This window comes from Trichosurus vulpecula, chromosome 7 (genome assembly GCF_011100635.1).
Source record: "Trichosurus vulpecula isolate mTriVul1 chromosome 7, mTriVul1.pri, whole genome shotgun sequence".
In the NCBI taxonomy this organism is placed as follows: Eukaryota; Metazoa; Chordata; class Mammalia; order Diprotodontia; family Phalangeridae; genus Trichosurus; species Trichosurus vulpecula.
This window is the reverse complement of record NC_050579.1, coordinates 255,666,414-255,684,062: the sequence shown is the minus strand read 5'-3', so window position 1 is coordinate 255,684,062 and position 17,649 is coordinate 255,666,414. Positions and strand designations below refer to the sequence as shown.

The following is a 17,649-nucleotide window of genomic DNA, read 5'->3' as shown; positions in this document are numbered from 1 at the left end:
GATCGATGATAGTTTAAGACTCATCACTTAGGGGTGGAGCCAAGATGGCAGAATAGACGTACCAACTCAGCTGAGCTTTCCCAAGAGTTCCCTCCAAATAACTTTAAAATACAGTATCAAATCAAATTCTAGAGTGGCATAGCCAATAAAAGCCCAGGGGGATGTATTTTTCCAGCCCAGGACAAAATAAGAGGTCTGTGACACTAGGGTGGGAACTAACCTGGAGTGTATGCAGAAGCAGCACTAACTGTGGGCCTTGGAGGTGCCTGCAACAGCAGCAGCATTGAGAGTTTTCAGTCTAGAGACGACAAGAGAATTGGACAACTGGTCAGTAAGAGAGTACGGGGGCCCGCTACCAGTACTGGGTACTCACAGGACACTGTTGGCAACTCCTTTGCCTATATACAATTCCAATTCACAGTTCCAAGAAAGGGAAGAGGGCTTGCAGTTGCAGTGGAGCAGAGTCCATGGTCGCAGTCCCAGAAGGGACCACTATTGCTTATGGCTGCAAAGGAGCAGGGGAATCCAGGATAAAGACCAGAGCACAGATCAGGAGACCACACTTCTCCCTGGATCACACCAGAAACACCAAAAACTTACAAACCCCCAGAAATAGCTATGAAAACAAGCAGCATATAAAAGCCTGACACTTGAGACAGTCTCCCAGCCCCCTTCAAGGCAAGCAGAGCCTACTTCTTAACAGAAAGTTTAAAATCAAGAAATAGGCTGGAAAAATGGGCAGACAACAACAGAAAAAGAATCTAACCATAAAAAAGCTACTGTGGTGCCAGGACACAAACTCAAAAAAAGACAACAATGTAAAAATAGCTACAGGCAAAGAATCTTAAAGCAAAATGCAAATTGGACATAAGCACAACAAGAATTCCTGGAAGAGCTAAAGAAAGGGCAAAAATAAAATGATTTGGAAAGTCAAATAAGAGTAATAGAGGAAAAATTTTTGGAAAAAAATGAGCAATCTGAGAAAATCATGAAAAGAGAATTAACAACTTCGTGAAAGAGGCACCAAAAAAATACTGAAGAAAGTACTTTAAAAAACAGAATTGGCCAAATGGCAAAAAGGCACAAATCTCACTAAAGAAAAAATTCTTTAAAGAGCAGAATTGCCCAAATGGAAAAAGAGGTACATACAGAAGCTCACTGAAGAAAATAATTCCTTAAGAATTAGAATTTGGAAAATGGAGCTCCATGAGATATCAAGAAATATTAAAACAGTCAAGTGAATCAGAAAAAAAAATAGAATAAAATATGAAATGTCCCCTTGGAAAAACAACTAACCTAGCAAATAGATTGAATAGATAATTAATAATTATTGGACTACCTGAAAACCATAATTAAAGAAATAGCCTAAGACATCATATTTCAAGAAATTATAAAGGAAAACTGCCCCAATATCTAAGAACTGGAGGGTAAATTAGAAATTGAAAGAAGGCACTGATCACCTTCTGAAAGAACTCTTAAAATGAAAACTCCCAAGAATATTATAGCAAAATTCCGATGTTCCTGGTCAAGGAGAAAATACAGCAAGTAGCTAGAAAGATATCATTCAAATATTGTGGAGCTACAGTCAAGGTCACACGATATCTAGAAGCTACCATATTAAAGGAGCAGGAGACTTGGAATATGATATTCTGAAAGGGAAAGGAGGTAGGGTTACAACCAAGAATAACTTATTTAGCAAAACTGAGTATAACCTTTCGGGGCAAAAGTAGACATTTCATGAAATAGAAGACTTTCAAGCATTGCTGATAAAATGACCAGAGCTGAATTGAAAAGTTGACATTCAAACCCAAGACTCAAGAGAATCATGAAAAGGTAAACATGAAAGAGAAATCATAAAGGACTTAATAAGGTTAAACTTTTTATATTCCTTTATGGGAAGATGATACATATAACTCTTTAGAACTTTATCATTATTAGAGCACTTAGAAGGAGTCTACATAAATAGAGGATATGGATATCAGTTGATTTTGTTGGAATGTTCTAAAAAAAAGAATGGGTAATTAAAAAGGGAAGCGCTAAGAGAAGGGGAAAGGAGAGGAAGAATGGGGGAAATTATCTCACATAAAAGAGGCATGCAAAGAAAAGCTTTTACAGTGGAGAGGAAAATGATAGTGGAGTGGAAGTGGGCAAATCTTGAATCTTTTTCATCTGAATGGTTTAGATAGGATACACATATATGCATATACACACGCATACATTTGTACAACACACATGTATGTACATATCGGTGCATATACCTACATGTGTGTACATATATACATATATCTTATGTTTACACACACATGTATACACATACTCAGTTGGGTATTAAAATCTGTCTTACCCAGTAGGGAAGTAGGAGAGGAAGGGGATGAGAGAAAAGGGAGGTGGGGTTAAGAGGAAGGACAGACTAAGAGAAATAAAATAGATTGTTGAAAAGGAACAGGACAGAGAAGAATAAATGCAAGAAAATAGGATGGAGTGAAATGTACAGTAATCATAATTATGAATATGAATAGAATGAACTCATAAAATGGAATAGGATAGCAGAATGGATTACAAACCAGAATCCAACGTTATGTTTATGAGAAACACACTTGAAACAGAAAGACAGACTGTTAAAATAAGGGGCTGGAGCAGAATCCATTATGCTTAAGCCGAAGCAAAAAAAAAGAAAAAGGCAGGGATAACAGTTGTGATCTCAGACAAAACAAAAGCAAAAATAGACTTAATTAAATGGGATAATCAGGTAGACAGCAAAGATGGATAAGCAGCCCTAAAAAGTGCTCCTCAAGCCCTCACACCAGAGGTGTTAGTCCTCCCTGAATTTCCCATATACCCCAATACACTATTTGAAAAAAATAAGTAAAAGAGGCCTACCAAATTCCTTTTATGACACAAATGTGGTTTTGATACCTAAACCAGGGAGAGCAAAACAACAGAGAAAGGAAACTATAGGTCAGTTTCCCAAGTGAACAGTGATGCAAGAATTTTAAATAAAATACTAACAAGGAAGTTACAAGAATATATCACAATGATCATACACTGTTACTAGGTGGGATTTATATCAAGAATGCAGGGCTCGGGGTGGAGCCAAGATGGGGGCTGGAAAGCAGGGACTAGCGTGAGCTCCCTGCCAAGTCACTCCAAAAAACTATAAAACATGGCTCTGAACCAATTCTAGAACTGCAGAACCCACAAAATAGCAGGGGGAAGCAGGGCTCCAGTCCAGGGCAGTCTGGATGGTTGCTGGGTGAAGTCTTTCACGCATGGAGCTGGGAGCTGGGAGTGGAGCAGAGCCCAGCATGGGCCGTGCGGACCAATGCAGACCGGGAGCCGTGCAGAGCGGGCCCTAGAGCCCTGAATCAGTGAGCTGTGGCAGTTGCCAGACTTCTCAACCCACAAACACTAAAGACAACAGAGAAGAACTGCAGAATCCACGAAATAGCGGAGGGAAGCAGGGTTCTAGCCCAGGACAGCCTGGATGGTCTCTGGGTAAGGTCTATCCTGCACGGAGCTGGGAGCGGAGCAGAGCCCAGTGTGGGCAGTGCGGACCAACCAGACCAGGAGCTGGGAGGAGCAGGCCCTAGTGCCCTGAATCAGTGAGCTGCAGCAGTTACCAGACTTCTCAACCCACAAACACCAAAGACAACAGATAAGGTTAGTGGGAAAAGCTGCTGGGGACAGGGGGATAGAGTTTGCAGTTCAGCCACTGCCCCTGGGGCAGCGGAGGTGGGGCAGCTACAGAACTACAGCTGCAGTTGCTTCAGGCCCCAGGCCCACCTGGTGGGAGGAATTAAGTGGCAGATCAGAGCAGGAGTGCAGAGCCTGCTGAAGATCTGAGTCCAGTCTGGGTTGGAGGTTCTTGGGGAAGGAGGAAGTGCTCATGTGGCACAGCTGGCTCATGCCCCCAAACAGTTATACCCTGCTGAAAAACTGAAGGGTCAAGTAAGTTGGCTGGGAACATGGCCAGGCAGCGAAAACGCACCCAGATTCAGTCTCAGACTTTGGAATCTTTCTTTGGTGGCAAAGAAGACCAAAACATACAGCCAGAAGAAGTCAACAAAGTCAAAGAGCCTACAACAATAGCCACCAAGAAAAACATGAACTGGTCTCAGGCCATGGAAGAGCACAAAAAGGATTTGGAAAAGGAAGTTAGAGAAGTAGAGGAAAAATTGGGAAGAGAAATGAGAAGGATGCGAGAAAACCATGAAAAACAAGTCAATGACTTGCTAAAGGAGACCAAAAAAAATACTGAAAAATATACTGAAGAAAACAACACCTTAAAAATAGACTAACTCAAATGGCAAAAGAGCTCCAAAAAGCCAATGAGGAGAAGAATGCCTTGAAAGGCAGAATTAGCCAAATGGAAAAGGAGGTCCAAAAGACCACTGAAGAAAATACTACTTTAAAAATTAGACTGGAGCAAGTGTGACTTTATGAGAAATCAAGATATTATAAAAGAGAACCAAAGGAATGAAAAAGTGGAAGACAATGTGAAATATCTCATTGGAAAAACCACTGACCTGGAAAATAGATCCAGGAGAGACAATTTAAAAATTATTGGACTACCTGAAAGCCGTGATCAAAAAATGAGCCTAGATATCATCTTTCAAGAAATTATCAAGGAGAACTGCCCTGATATTCTGGAGTCACAGGGCAAAATAGAAATTGAAAGAATCCACCAATCGCCTCCTCAAATAGATCCCCAAAAGAAATCTCCTAGGAATATTGTTGCCAAATTCCAGAGCTCCGAGGTCAAGGAGAAAATACTTCAAGCAGCCAGAAAGAAACAATTTGAGTATTGTGGAAACCCAATCAGAATAACCCAAGATCTAGCAGCTTCCACATTAAGGGACCGAAGGGCTTGGAATACGATATTCCGGAGGTCAATGGAGCTAGGATTAAAACCAAGAATCACCTACCCAGCAAAACTGAGTATCATGCTCCAAGGCAAAATATGGATTTTCAATAAAATAGAGGACTTTCAAGCTTTCTCAGTGAAAAGACCAGAGCTGAATAGAAAATTTGACTTTCAAACACAAGAATTAAGAGAAGCATGAAAAGGTAATCAAGTAAAAGAACAAGAAAAAGAAATCATAAGGGACTTACTAAAGTTGAACTGTTTTGTTTACATTCCTACATGGAAAGATGATGTGTTTGATTCATGAGACCTCAGTATTAGGGTAGCTGAAGGGAATATTGCATATGTATATATGTGTACATATATATATATATGTATATGTGTGTATGTAAGTATATATGTATGTGTGTGTATATATATACAGAGAGAGAGAGAGAAAGAGAGACAGGGCACAGGGTGAGTTGAAGAAATAAAATCAAATTAAGGGATGAGAAAGGAATATATTGAGAGAGGGAGAAAGGGAGAGATATAATGGGGTAAATTATCTTGCATAAAAGTGGCAAGAAAAAGCAGTTCTGTAGGAGGAGAAGAGAAGGCATGTGAGGGGGAATGAGCGAATCTTGCTCTCATCAGATTTGACCTGAGGAGGGAATACCATACACACTTAATTGGGTATCTTACCCCACAGGAAAGAAGGAGGAAGAAGATAAAAAGGGGGGATGATAGAAGGGAGGGCAGACAGGGGGAGGAGGTAATCAAAAACAACACTTTCAAAAAGGGACAGGGTCAAGGGAGAAAATTGGATAAAGGGGGGATAGGTTAGGAAGGAGCAAAATATAGTTAGTCTTTCACAACATGAGTATTGTGGAAGGGTGATACCTAATGATACGCATGTGGCCTATGTTGAATTGCTTGACTTCTTAGGGAGGGTGGGTGGGAAGGGAAGAGGGGAGAGAATTTGGAACTCAAAGGTTTAAAAACAGATGTTCAAAAACAAAAAAAAAGTTTTTGCGTGCAACTAGAAAATAAGATACACAGGCAATGGGGTGTAGAAATTTATCTTGCCCTACAAGAGGGGAAGGGAAAAGGGAATGGGAGGGGAGTGGGGTGACAGAGGGGAGGGCTGACCGGGGAACAGGGCAACCAGAGTGTACGCCATCTTGGAGTGGGGGGGAGAGTGGAAATGGGGAGAAAATTTGTAATTCAAACTCTTGTGAAAATCAATACTGAAAACTAAATATATTAAATAAATTAAATTTAAAAAAAAGAAAAAAAAGAATGCAGGGCTGTTCAATATTAGGAAACCTATAACTATAATTGACCATATGTATAACAAAAACAACAAAAGCCTGTGAATATGTCAATAAATGTATAAAAGGCTTTTGACAAAGTAAACACCAATTCCTATTAAAAACGTAGGAATACAGCAACATATCACACAAATTATACACTCTGCATCATGTTAATACCAAGAATGCACAATACTATAAGCATAATTGACCATATTTATAACAAAAACAAAAAAAATAATGATGTTTAGTCGTTTCAGTTGTATCAGACTCTTTGTAACCCTTTTTTGGTGTTTTGTTTTGTTTTTTTGGCAAAGATACTAGAGTGATTTCCCATTTCCTTCTCCAACTCATTTTACAGATGAGAAAACCAAGGCAAACAGGGTTAAATGATTTGTCCACAGTCACATAGCTTGTGTCTGAGTTCAGATTTGAACTCAGGTCCTCCTTATTCCAGGGCCAGCACTCTATCCACTGCTGCTCCACCTAGCTGCCAACATATTAAATAGTATATATCTAAATATATCTAAAACTAAGAATTAGCATTATATATAATGGTGATAAAGTCCTTTCCAATATGATCAGAGGTGAAGCAAAGATATTCATTGTCATTACTAATACATGACATTGATAAAAATGCTAACCATGGCAATATGAAAAACAGATTGAAGAAATAAACATAGGTAAAGATGAAACATCATTTCTTTTTGCAAATGATAGAATATTATACTGAGAAAATCCTAGAGTGTCAACTGAAAAATCAATTGAAACAAAAATTTCAACAAAATTACAGGATCTAAAATAAATCTAAACAAATTATCAGCACCTTAGTCAGTAAGAAAAAGAGGTAGAAAAAGAAATTTCATATTTGGTAGACTGCCTCCTATGAAACAAAAATGATAGAAATACACCTATAAAATACTTTCTAGAAATAGCAACAGACCTAAATAATTGGAGAAATATTAATTGCTCGTGCATAGTTTGAGCCAATATAATAAAAATGTCTACATCTAATTAGACTACCAAAACATTGTATAACTAGAGAAAGTAATGAAATTCACATGAAGGAAAAAAAATTATGTCTCTGCATGTAGTGGGCACTTCATTCCTTAAATGACTTAAAGTCAAGCTTTGAGTCAGGAAGACTTGGGTTCAAGTCGATCCTTTGTCATGTACTGGCTGTGTGACCCTGGCCATGTTGTCTAACCTTTCAGTATCCCCTAAGATAAAACTGTGTAGCAGGTACTGATCTACATTTGTTGAAGTCATTTCCTGTACCAAGGAAATCAGAAGTGGGGTTCCTCCCTAAACCCTACACCCTTTCCCCCAAAGTGTAATGTGCAAGTCTTATGCAACAAAATTTTGCTGGGGAGGACATTCCCTTCTTCCATTCTGGAGAATGGAATAATGGAGAATAGTAGAAGCCAATTCCTCATAGACCATACCTATCTCTTCCCATGCAGTAGGTTTTTCATGAAGCCTTCTTTTTGACCACTACCTTCTCCTTCTACCCACTCCCTTCTCTCACATTGGGAGATTGAGAGTGAAGATTACCCTGCCTTTTGTTGAAGCAACCAAGCTATAGCAGATAAAGTAGTACATTACAGTTTTTAGCCCAGGGTGAATTTTACCTGAATCCATATGGGTTCTTTTCTCTGCAATACAGATTATTAAATCATGAAAACTCAGCATTCATAACCAGAGTCACCTCTGGTCACCAGGCCAGAGATTTGAAGGTTTCCTAACCCATTAAATTCTGTGTCAAACACAACACAACATTCTATCTCTTAACTGGGTATTTTCATTAGTTATTCTCCATGCCTGGAAATATCTCCCTCCTTATCTCCAACTTCCAGCTTCCTTCAGGTTCAGCTGAAGATTATCCCGATTTATTAAGGGATTAGTCTAATATGACCAAAAGAATTAAATATAAGAGAAACACATTGTTGTTGTTCACTGCTAATGGAATATTCAGGGAATGTAAATGATGAAATTTAAGATCCTTGGCAGTTGCAGTTATTGCTGTTGAATTAGCAGTACATTGTAAGAAAAACAGTAGTCCAAGGTCCTTGATGGATTGCTACTTGAGTTGCTCTAAATTTTTATTTCATCATATTTTTTTTAAACTTGAAAAATAGGCTTTATTTTAACCAGTGGTATTGTGTGACATCCTATATGGTGGAACTGATTACAGCAAAAGTTCATGGATACAAATCAAAGAGTAGTCTCTCCCTTGTTTTATCACCCCAGGGTGTCCTCTTCAGAGGACTTGGGAGATAGGAGCGATGATGCTCAGAAACCAAGGAGCTCTTCAGCAAGGTCCTGTTAAGGTCCAGGCTTCTGGGACATGCAGTCTCTCAACACATGTGGGCACACATGCAGAAACCTTAATTAAAAAAAATCTGAGCAGTATTTCTGTAGGAAATTACACTAGCATTTGCACCAAAATGGCTAATAAAATTCATCTTGCTGTGGATAACAGAGGAGATAATTACATTTTTCTATGAGGAGCTGACCTTCACATCCGAGAGAGCAGGGAGGGCATCTTTCGTTAACTTCCTCTACGGGGTGTGTGGGAAGCCCGGTCAAGCTGTCTTTCTCTTTCCCTCCAGCCCTCAGTCACTCAGAGGGGACTGATTCTCTCACAGGCCTCTGGGCTGCATTCCACTCTACTGAGATGATGAACTCAAACCACCTGGTCCAACCCACCTGACTCTCATTCTCTGCATGTGCTTTGCTCTTTTTCACTCCAGAAGAGCCATGAATGTGTGGGCCCATAAGTAACACAAGATGCATAAAATCTCCAAAACTTTGAAAACAACTCTTCGTGATACCAATAATGAGAGGATTTCAGAAGGGGAAGGTTGAATATTCAACATATTGAAATAATCTGCCTTTCTTCCCCACCAAAAACAGGAATCACATTCCCAAAGGATCCCCGCAATACAGACAATACTGAAACGAAATTTGTTTCTCCCAAGCCCTTTTCCCTATTTCTCTAGGTGAGAGAAGAGTAATGCCAAGCTGCCAATAGATCCTTCTTCAAGAGAAAGAAAGACACCTCAATAAATTTCTCTGTATTTAGAAAGAGACAGAATAAAAGGGTTTCTGGCCTCATGCACTTTTATTCTTTGTTTTGATCTTCAGTATTTCTAAGAACTGGTGGCTGAGTGTGAATAGAACTTCCAACTTTCCAAAATCTGGGATGATCCTGGGAAAAGTCCTGACCTTGCCCACCAGAGCCCAGCAAAAGAGTCTCTTTGAAAACCATGATGATAAGGAAAAAAAGAGATACACTCATCAATCCCATTTCTTCATTGTTTTCCCATCTAAAGCACCTAGGATGATATCCAGTATACACATATTGAATAGCGCTGGGAGACTGAGGACAAAGGCTGGTGAGACTTTTCCTATCAAGTCAGCTGAGGTGAAAGAGGGTCTGAACTGGATTGCTCAGCTCTTCACTGCCCAACCTGCTCTGCACCAGGGCCTCTCCCCACTGTCCCAGGGACTTGACAAGCAGCTCTGCATGCACAAAAAGCTAGGAATAAAGAGCACACAGGATGCACACAGACTAGAACCTGCATTCGACTCTGGGAGGCCCCTGAGCCAAAGGTGAGAAGGAGCAGACAGAAACGGCAACACTGAATACAGGAAGAAAGAGACACGCACACACGCGCACACACATGCATACACGAAGCTGCCTCTGAAGGCTCACCTGTTAAATGGGTTCATATACGTGTGGCCCCCCTGAAGCCCCCTCCACGTAAGTGGCTCAGAAACACCAGTCTGCTAGGTTCCCTCGACTCCCCAAATGTTCTTCTCTCTTCATATATAAGGCACAAACATATTTACAATTTCATACAAACCTGTCACAGGGTGAGGACCATGCCAGGCTATCATTCCACATGTTAGTGTACAGACATGAGTTGGTTCTTCCTGCTGTATACATTGTGGACAAAGGCTTCAGGTTTTCGGGCAGCCAACCAAACAACCCTGGCCCCTTTGTCTCTATGGAGCCAGGAGAGGGATGTTGCAGGCGAGCAAGAAATCATCACCACCATCTTTCCAGTTGCTTCATAGAAGAGCCCACATAATGGCGGTGACAAGTAAGCCCAGGATCTGGGATGTTTGTGGATTTTTTTGGCTTCACATCTACTACACCCCAGCAACATGGCAACCAAGATGCCTGGATTGAATTTTCCCCAGAGGGACTGAAGCAGAGGCTATGTTTACAGAAAGTCACCATATAAATAGCTCCCTCACGCTTCTCTCGCTCAGCTCGCCGCACATGTATACAGGCAAACACGCACACGTGAACACACACGCACACACACCCTTCTACCATGGAGAATCTTTGCAACAAGAGGCACTTGAATGATATTTTGGAGAGTTCCCATGAAAAGGCCTTTCCCTCACAGTGACGTGCGATCAACAGAACAGAAACCAGGTTTTCAGGACTCCATCTCTTCTTGGTCGAGGGGTGGTGGCACAAAGCTAATAACTTCATCGTAGGTCAGGCTTTTCCATTCATCTATCAGGAGATCCCTGCTTTCAAAGGACTGGTCATAGGGGTCTGCAACTGGTTCATCATCAGGATCATGGTACTGGGCAAAGTAGCCATGGGCAAGGGCTTGAGCTGCTGTAATTCTCTTATCTGAGTCCAACACAAGCATCTTCTCCAGCAGATCAACAGCCAATGGATTGGCACCAATAAACACATTTGCAAAGTTCATCTTCGGCATCTGGGTCAAAGATTGAATATAATTTCTTGCAGACTCTGAAGAGATTTTCTTCAAAAGCTCAGCCCCTGGGGTTCCAACGAGTCTTAAAATGACTCGGAAACAGTGTCCTTCCAGTCAACAGCTCCGCCATTATGCATCCCACTGACCAAATATCAACTGTTTGGTTGTAATGCATTCAGTTCAGCATGATTTCAGGAGCCCTGTACCACCTGGTGGACACGTAGCCTGTCATTTCATTAAGCTCACAGTCTTCATTCACAGCTAAGTTACTAGGTTTCAGGTCTGTGTATAATGTCAGCTGAATGAATATACTTTAGGCCCCGGAGAATCTGGTAGATAAGGAACTGTACATGGTCATCAGTGAGCTTTTGACATTTCACAATATTGTTCAGATCCGCCCCCATGAGATGTGTCACCAGATACACATCATTGAATTCCTCCAGAGACTTTGCTGGTGTGAAAACATCTAACAGGCCAATCACATTTTCATGTTTCATATGTTTAAGTAACCGCAATTCCCTGTAAGTCCTTTTTGCATGGATGATGGACTGAAATGGTCTGGATAACTTCTTCACTGCTACACGTAATCCTGTTTTTTTGTCAAAAGCGGCACACACGGACCCATAGGCGCCTGAGCCTACAGGGACAGGTTCTGGTAGCGCTCCGGCGCCTCCCAGATGGTCTTGTTCAGCTCCTGCCGGTAGAACTTAGGCCTCTCCTGAGACATCTTCCACCGACGGCTGCAGCGAAGGGGAGGTGGCCCAGCGGGAGCCAGCCAGGGCCTCTGCCCGGCCAGGGCCCTCCCGGCAGCCCACCGGCGCTCCGCAGGTGCTGCAGCCGCGACGGCCCCGCCGATCCCCGCTCCCGCGGCCGCTGTCAGCCGGGGGCGCGCGGTGACTCTGCCCACCCGCGGGGGCCCTGGCTACGGGCACACTGGAGACCCGGGTGTGCGCCCGCCTTCTTGCTGCTTCCCTCCGCGGCCCAAGGGCTGGGGCGGGGGGGGGGGGGGGGGGGGGGGGGGGGGGGGGCGGTGTCTGCGAGGGGCAACAAAAGGGCCAGGTTCCCTGCCTGGAGGTGGCGGCTGCAGCAGCGGCCAGGGCTCAGACTCCCACGGCAGCTCCCGCGCCAGCTGCGGCTCCAGTGCCTGCAGATCTGCCTTATTTCATCATATTATCTTCTCCTTAGGTTGTTGCATTCTGTGATGTTGATGAAAACAAGATCAAGAAAGGCTTCTACTCTTATGAAGACTCTAAGGTTTGTAATAAATGTTCATCATTTCCTCCATTCTGGCTTTCATTGGTGTATCAGTAATTAAGGTGGACTTTCAGCACTTATTTAATCAAGTGCCCTTGAAGAGTTTGGCCTTTGTTTCTTTGATTAAATTAGGAGTCTTTGATGACCTCCTTGCCTCAAGGGAAAGCCTAGTTTACATGGGCAGAGTCACATATTTGATATCAGAAGCCATGTGACCCTGAACAAGATATATAAACCCAGAGGTTGGCGTTCTCCCTTGGGGCTCTCAGTCACTGGAAGAGTGGCGTGGGACTCTGGGCAGCCGCTTTAAGAGCCTCCCGGCTTGTGAACCCAGATGTTGATGCTTTCCTGGTAACTATGAATTGTGATTTGGTCTGTTTATATTGTGTATGTTTGTAATGCTTGTATTTTGCTCTGAAGTTCAGGGTGCTGGCTTTTCCTCCTGAACTAAGTGAGTTATATTTGTATGTTGGATTAAAGTGAGATTGTTAACCCCTTAAAGTTACTTTCTTTAGTAAAGCAGATCAAAGAACCTGTGCTGAAAGCTGTTGTTGGTCTTGTTGGGTCTTACACCCCACAACAGCTGCTAGCCAAATTGTTGCTGCAGTTGGTAGTATGAAATCCATTCAGCTTCAGCTCCAGGAAAAAATAGTGCTTTAGACTCCTGTTACATTGACTAGCTACAAAACAAAAGCTATCTTGGTTTGGAGCAAATGATACAGAACTTTTTACCCCCAGATTCTTTTCACTGATTCTGCCACACATTTGATGTCATTAAAGTATCCTGGGGCTTGTTTGGATGACCTGTGAGTTAATGTTTCGTTCTAGGGACTCTTGTGGATGCATAGACTAAAAGTTATGGAAGCAGTATGTTTTAGTTAATATAATGCCTAGTATATTCTTACAGTGTTGGTCCAAAGAGGCCAAAGAAATGAGTGGCCTGTATTTAATACTGAGAATGTTGAGAGTTAAATAAGGTCTCAGTTACAGGATCAGTGGAGTCAGTTTCCCAAGCAAAACTGTCTACTTTTTTTTATTAAATGAAAATAAATAGTACATAAGTAAAGAAGGGCTTCCTTACTCTGCCCTCCTCTACCCATTCCAGTCCTGCTATAGTGCACCCAATAGACTTGAATAAAGTGTGCCTAGGCACCCCTACTGCTTAAAAAATGTTATTGTATGTTTCATTTTTGAGTGTGAATTTTAAGTAAAGTTTAGTTATTCATTTTAAAAAATTAGTTTTAGTTTCTTTGATGATTAAAAATAATGTCCTTTATGATTCAGTATTAATTTAACAAATGTCAACCTTACAATTTTTAAAAAATAAATTTCCCTAGTGACATGGTCAGACTTGAGCTTTAGAAACATTATTCTGGAAACTGGAGATTGGGTTGAAATGGGGAGGGACATAGTCTACTATCTGTGTTCAAGCCTAAGTGATTTACCTGAGACTCTTTTCATTGGTGGAGATGATGATGGCTGGACTCTATATGCCTGCCCAAGGTACAGAGTTCATTCAGGAGCTGGGGAGAAAAGAGTCCTACTTTTTTCATCTTGCTTAAATACATGTGGCTCCAGAGCCTCTCTGGGGAGAAAACTGGAAAGAAGCATGTCCCTGATTTCAGCTTTCCTCCCTAGAGACTTTGAGGAATTGCCTCTTGAGTGACATTGGAGACTCTCTCAGTTGAGCTGAGATGTCTCATTTTCTTTTTTTTTTTAATTTAAATTTATTTATTTAACATATTTAGTTTTCAGCATTGATTTTCACAAGAGTTTGAATTACAAATTTTCTCCCCATTTCTACCCTCCCCCCCACTCCAAGATGGCGTATATTCTGGTTGCCCTGTTCCCCAGTCAGCCCTCCCCTCTGTCACCCCACTCCCCTCCCATCCCCTTTTCCCTTCCTTTCTTGTAGGGCAAGATAAATTTCTACACCCCATTGCCTGTGTATCTTATTTTCTAGCTGCATGCAAAAACTTTTTTTTGTTGTTTTTGAAGATCAGTTTTTAAACCTTTGAGTTCCAAATTCTCTCCCCTCTTCCCTTCCCACCCTCCCTAAGAAGTCAAGCAATTCAACATAGGCCACATGTGTATCATTATGTATAACCCTTCCACAATACTCATGTTGTGAAAGACTAACTATATTTTGCTCCTTCCCAACCCATCCCCCTTTATTGGATTTTCTCCCTTGACCCTGTCCCCTTTCGAAAGTGTTTGTTTTTGATTACCTCCACGCCCATCTGCCCTCCCCTCCATCATCCCTCCCTTTTTTTTTATCTTCTTCCCTCTTCTTTCCTGTGGGGTAAGATACCCAATTGGGTATGTATGGTATTCCCTCCACAGACCAAATCTGATGAGAGCAAGGTTCACTCATTCCCCCCTCACCTGCCCTTTCCCCTCCTCCCACAGAACTGCTTCCTCTTGCCACCTTTATGCGAGATAATTCCCCCCCATTCTATCTCTCCCTATCTCCCCCTCTCAGTATGTTCCTCTCTCATCCCTTAATTTCATTTTATTTCTTTTAGATATCATCCCTTCATCTTCAACTCACCCTGTGTCCTCTCTCTCTCTATATATATATATATCTATATCTATATACACACACATAGATATATACATACATACACATTCACTTATATATTGCCGCGTTCCCCCTAAGCCTCTTCCTGGGCCGGGGGTCGCGGGCAGTCCTCCCCGGGGGACCTCTTCTGCTCCTACACCGAGCCTTCGGTCGTCACCGGCCGGCCTGGCCTCCACCCAGACCGGAATTCACCAGACAGAACGCCAGAGGATCTCGCTCACGGTCTTTATTGGTACATCTTCCACGGCGACTGCTCGACTCTGCTCACTTCCCCTATCCCCGTACATTATATAACCTATTGCAGCCAATCCAGTGGCGAGAGCTATAACATTGCCTTATATGGACGGGCTTCATCCTAAGCCGGCACCGCCCAGCGATATACCCGGAAAAGCGTTATACCCGGAAAGCTGTAGTCCCTGCCCCACCCTCCACCCAGCCCTAAGCGGCGTCCCACCCCCACCCAAATCCCAACAATTCACCCCTTAAACTAAAATTAAAAGGAAGAAGGGGAAACATAGGGCAGTGCTCACAAAGCGGAATCAAGATCCAACCAACCTGAGGGGTCCTCCCCCACACCTACGGCCCGCAGGGCGCGGTAACCAACCCGCTGGCGGCGAGAAAGCAGGGAGATGCGGGCGCAAAGAACGCGGACCGCAATAAGCAGGGCGAGGAAGGCCGCCGCAGCAGCCAGGTAGGGCCACCAGGAGGACCACGGACCTGAAAGCCAAGAAGGCCACCAGGAGGAGAGGTTGGGCGGGACCCATGGGGAGACCCTAGTGCCATTGATGGCCTGGTACTCCCGCCGAAGGTTGTGCAGCGTGTCCCAAAAATCCTCATCCCAGGTCCCGGTCAGGGCCCGGGAAAGGTTGCGGCTGAGCTCGGCCGCGATAGAGGAGTTAGAATAAGGGGCATTCGTCACACAGAGGCCTTCGCCCACGCGACGACGACAAGAGTGATCTACAAAGGAGTCCAACCGCTCCACGACCAGATCGAGGCGCGTGTTCAGGGTGAGCAGTCCTCCCCGAAGATGGAGGAGGGATGTCTCCACAGTCTGCAGGGCCTGCGCTGTCTGGGCGGTGGCGTTGTTGAGGGCCTCGGCCGTGACCGCAGAGCCAGCCATGGCCGTCGCGGTAAGGCCAAGGGAGGCGAGAGAAGCCACTAAGCTGATAAGGAGTCCCACCACGAGGAGAATCACCCCCACCGCCCGCGGCTTACGCTGTTTTCTCCTCCCTGGCGGTAACGGGGAACGGGGGGGCGCAGCCGGATTCTGAGAGGACAGAGGGATGGGGACGAATTCGGGGGCGCGGACCACCACCGCAGTCGGCGCAAAGGAGCCATTCCAGAACATTCAACCTTTGAACAGTTGAGAAGGGGGTCGGAGAGAGATGCGTTGATGAGGAGCCAGAGGAAAGGGGGTTGGACGCAAACGTCCTGGGGGGGAACAATCTAAGGAGTCAAGGTCCAATTTTCTCCCTCTTTCTCCCAAGAGAGAACCGCCGCTCCCGGTGAACGATGAGGAACCCCCAGAGCAGGCGAAGTCCAGGTGTCGGGCACATGGGGCAGAAGTCCTCGAAGGCCTTTGCGACATAGGCAGGGCCATTGTCCGTCTTGATCTCCGTAGGAACGCCGATGTGTGCGAACGCCTGGTAGAGGTGAGCAATAACACAGCGGGCCGTCTCCCCAGGCTGAAAGGAGGCGCTGATAAATCCCGAAAACGTGTCCACTGAGACGTGGAGAACCCGGGAGCCAATGTGCGTCATGTCCATCTGCCAGAGAGCGTTAGAACTGTCCCCTCTGGGGTTGCGAGCTCTTTCCGGGATGCGGGGCTGAAAGGGGGCGCAAGAGGCACAAGCTTTGACAATGTCTCTGGCCTGCTGTCGAGATATTCCGTACAGATGACGGAGAGATCGGGCGGAGAGGTGCCAACGGGAATGGGCCAATTGGGCCGGATCTTCGGAAACCTCATCCGCGACAGCAAGGAAAGTCTCAGGCGGCGGGCGGTGTCCACAACAGCATTCCCCGAATAGATGGGGCCCGCGGTCGTCCGGTGAGAGTGGACATGGAGGAGGTAAACGCGGGCCGAACGAGTCTGCAGAGCCTGTTGGACCTGTGAAAAGAGTGGGTGGAGCGGTACACCGGGAGAAATAAAGGAGTCTGGGAGGCCAGAAACAAGCTCCACGGCATATTTGCTATCTGAAATCACATTAATAGGCGTATCAGGGAACAACTGGAGCGCCTGAAGGATCGCCCACAACTCACTGGGCTGCACCGAGGGATATGGAGAGCGCAGTCGCAAGCACTGTTGCAAATGGGGGATATACAGCGCCACCCTGTGGTCCTTAGAAGCATCGGTAAAAATCTGGGGCCCCTGTACCGGTTGCGGGCTCACCGGGGACGGGGCGAGGGAGATGGGGAAAAGGGGGATGGTCTCCAAGAGTTTGGGCAAAGGGCCGCCGCCCACCGGGACGTCAAGCAGTGTCACCGCCCACGCCCAGGACGCCTGCATCAGTTCAGGAAGGACGGGAACAAGGTACGGTGCGTCCAGGGTGGGCACACAGCCTAGCAACGCTAGGCAGCGACGCCGGGCTGCTATTACAAGGCGAGCCAAAGCGTCCAAGCGCCCCTCCAGCGAGGAGGCCGCGCCTGAAACATAGATCCACTCAATTACTCCATGGGCCTGATACAAGGCACCCCATGGTAATAGGCCGTCTTGCAGGGGCCTAAAATAAACTGTCTTATTTGGCTCATATCGTGTCAGCGCGGACGTGGCTCGAGCAATGATGCGATGCAGTGCATCGCGGGCTGCAGGGGTCCAAGCTCGAGGAGATTTAAGGTCCGTGGGTCCTCTGAGAAGGTCATAAAGGGGTTGCATATCCCCGGGGGGAATAGGAAGATAAGAGCGGACCCACTGCACCG

The 17,649-nt window shown here is 44.6% G+C and overlaps 1 protein-coding gene and 1 pseudogene across 5 annotated transcripts in view; one reads left to right on the top strand and one right to left on the bottom strand.

Moving 5' to 3' along the window:
* Nucleotides 1–17,649, top strand: part of B3GNTL1 (UDP-GlcNAc:betaGal beta-1,3-N-acetylglucosaminyltransferase like 1) — a 129,389-nt gene that overhangs the window by 76,942 nt on the left and 34,798 nt on the right. For all 5 annotated transcript variants that reach the window (XM_036767152.1, XM_036767151.1, XM_036767153.1 and 2 more), the window contains one exon: nucleotides 12,084–12,152. In XM_036767152.1, coding sequence (XP_036623047.1) covers nucleotides 12,084–12,152 — 69 coding nt within the window. The remainder of the gene's footprint in view (nucleotides 1–12,083; nucleotides 12,153–17,649) is intronic.
* Nucleotides 10,586–11,663, bottom strand: LOC118856714 (annotated as a pseudogene).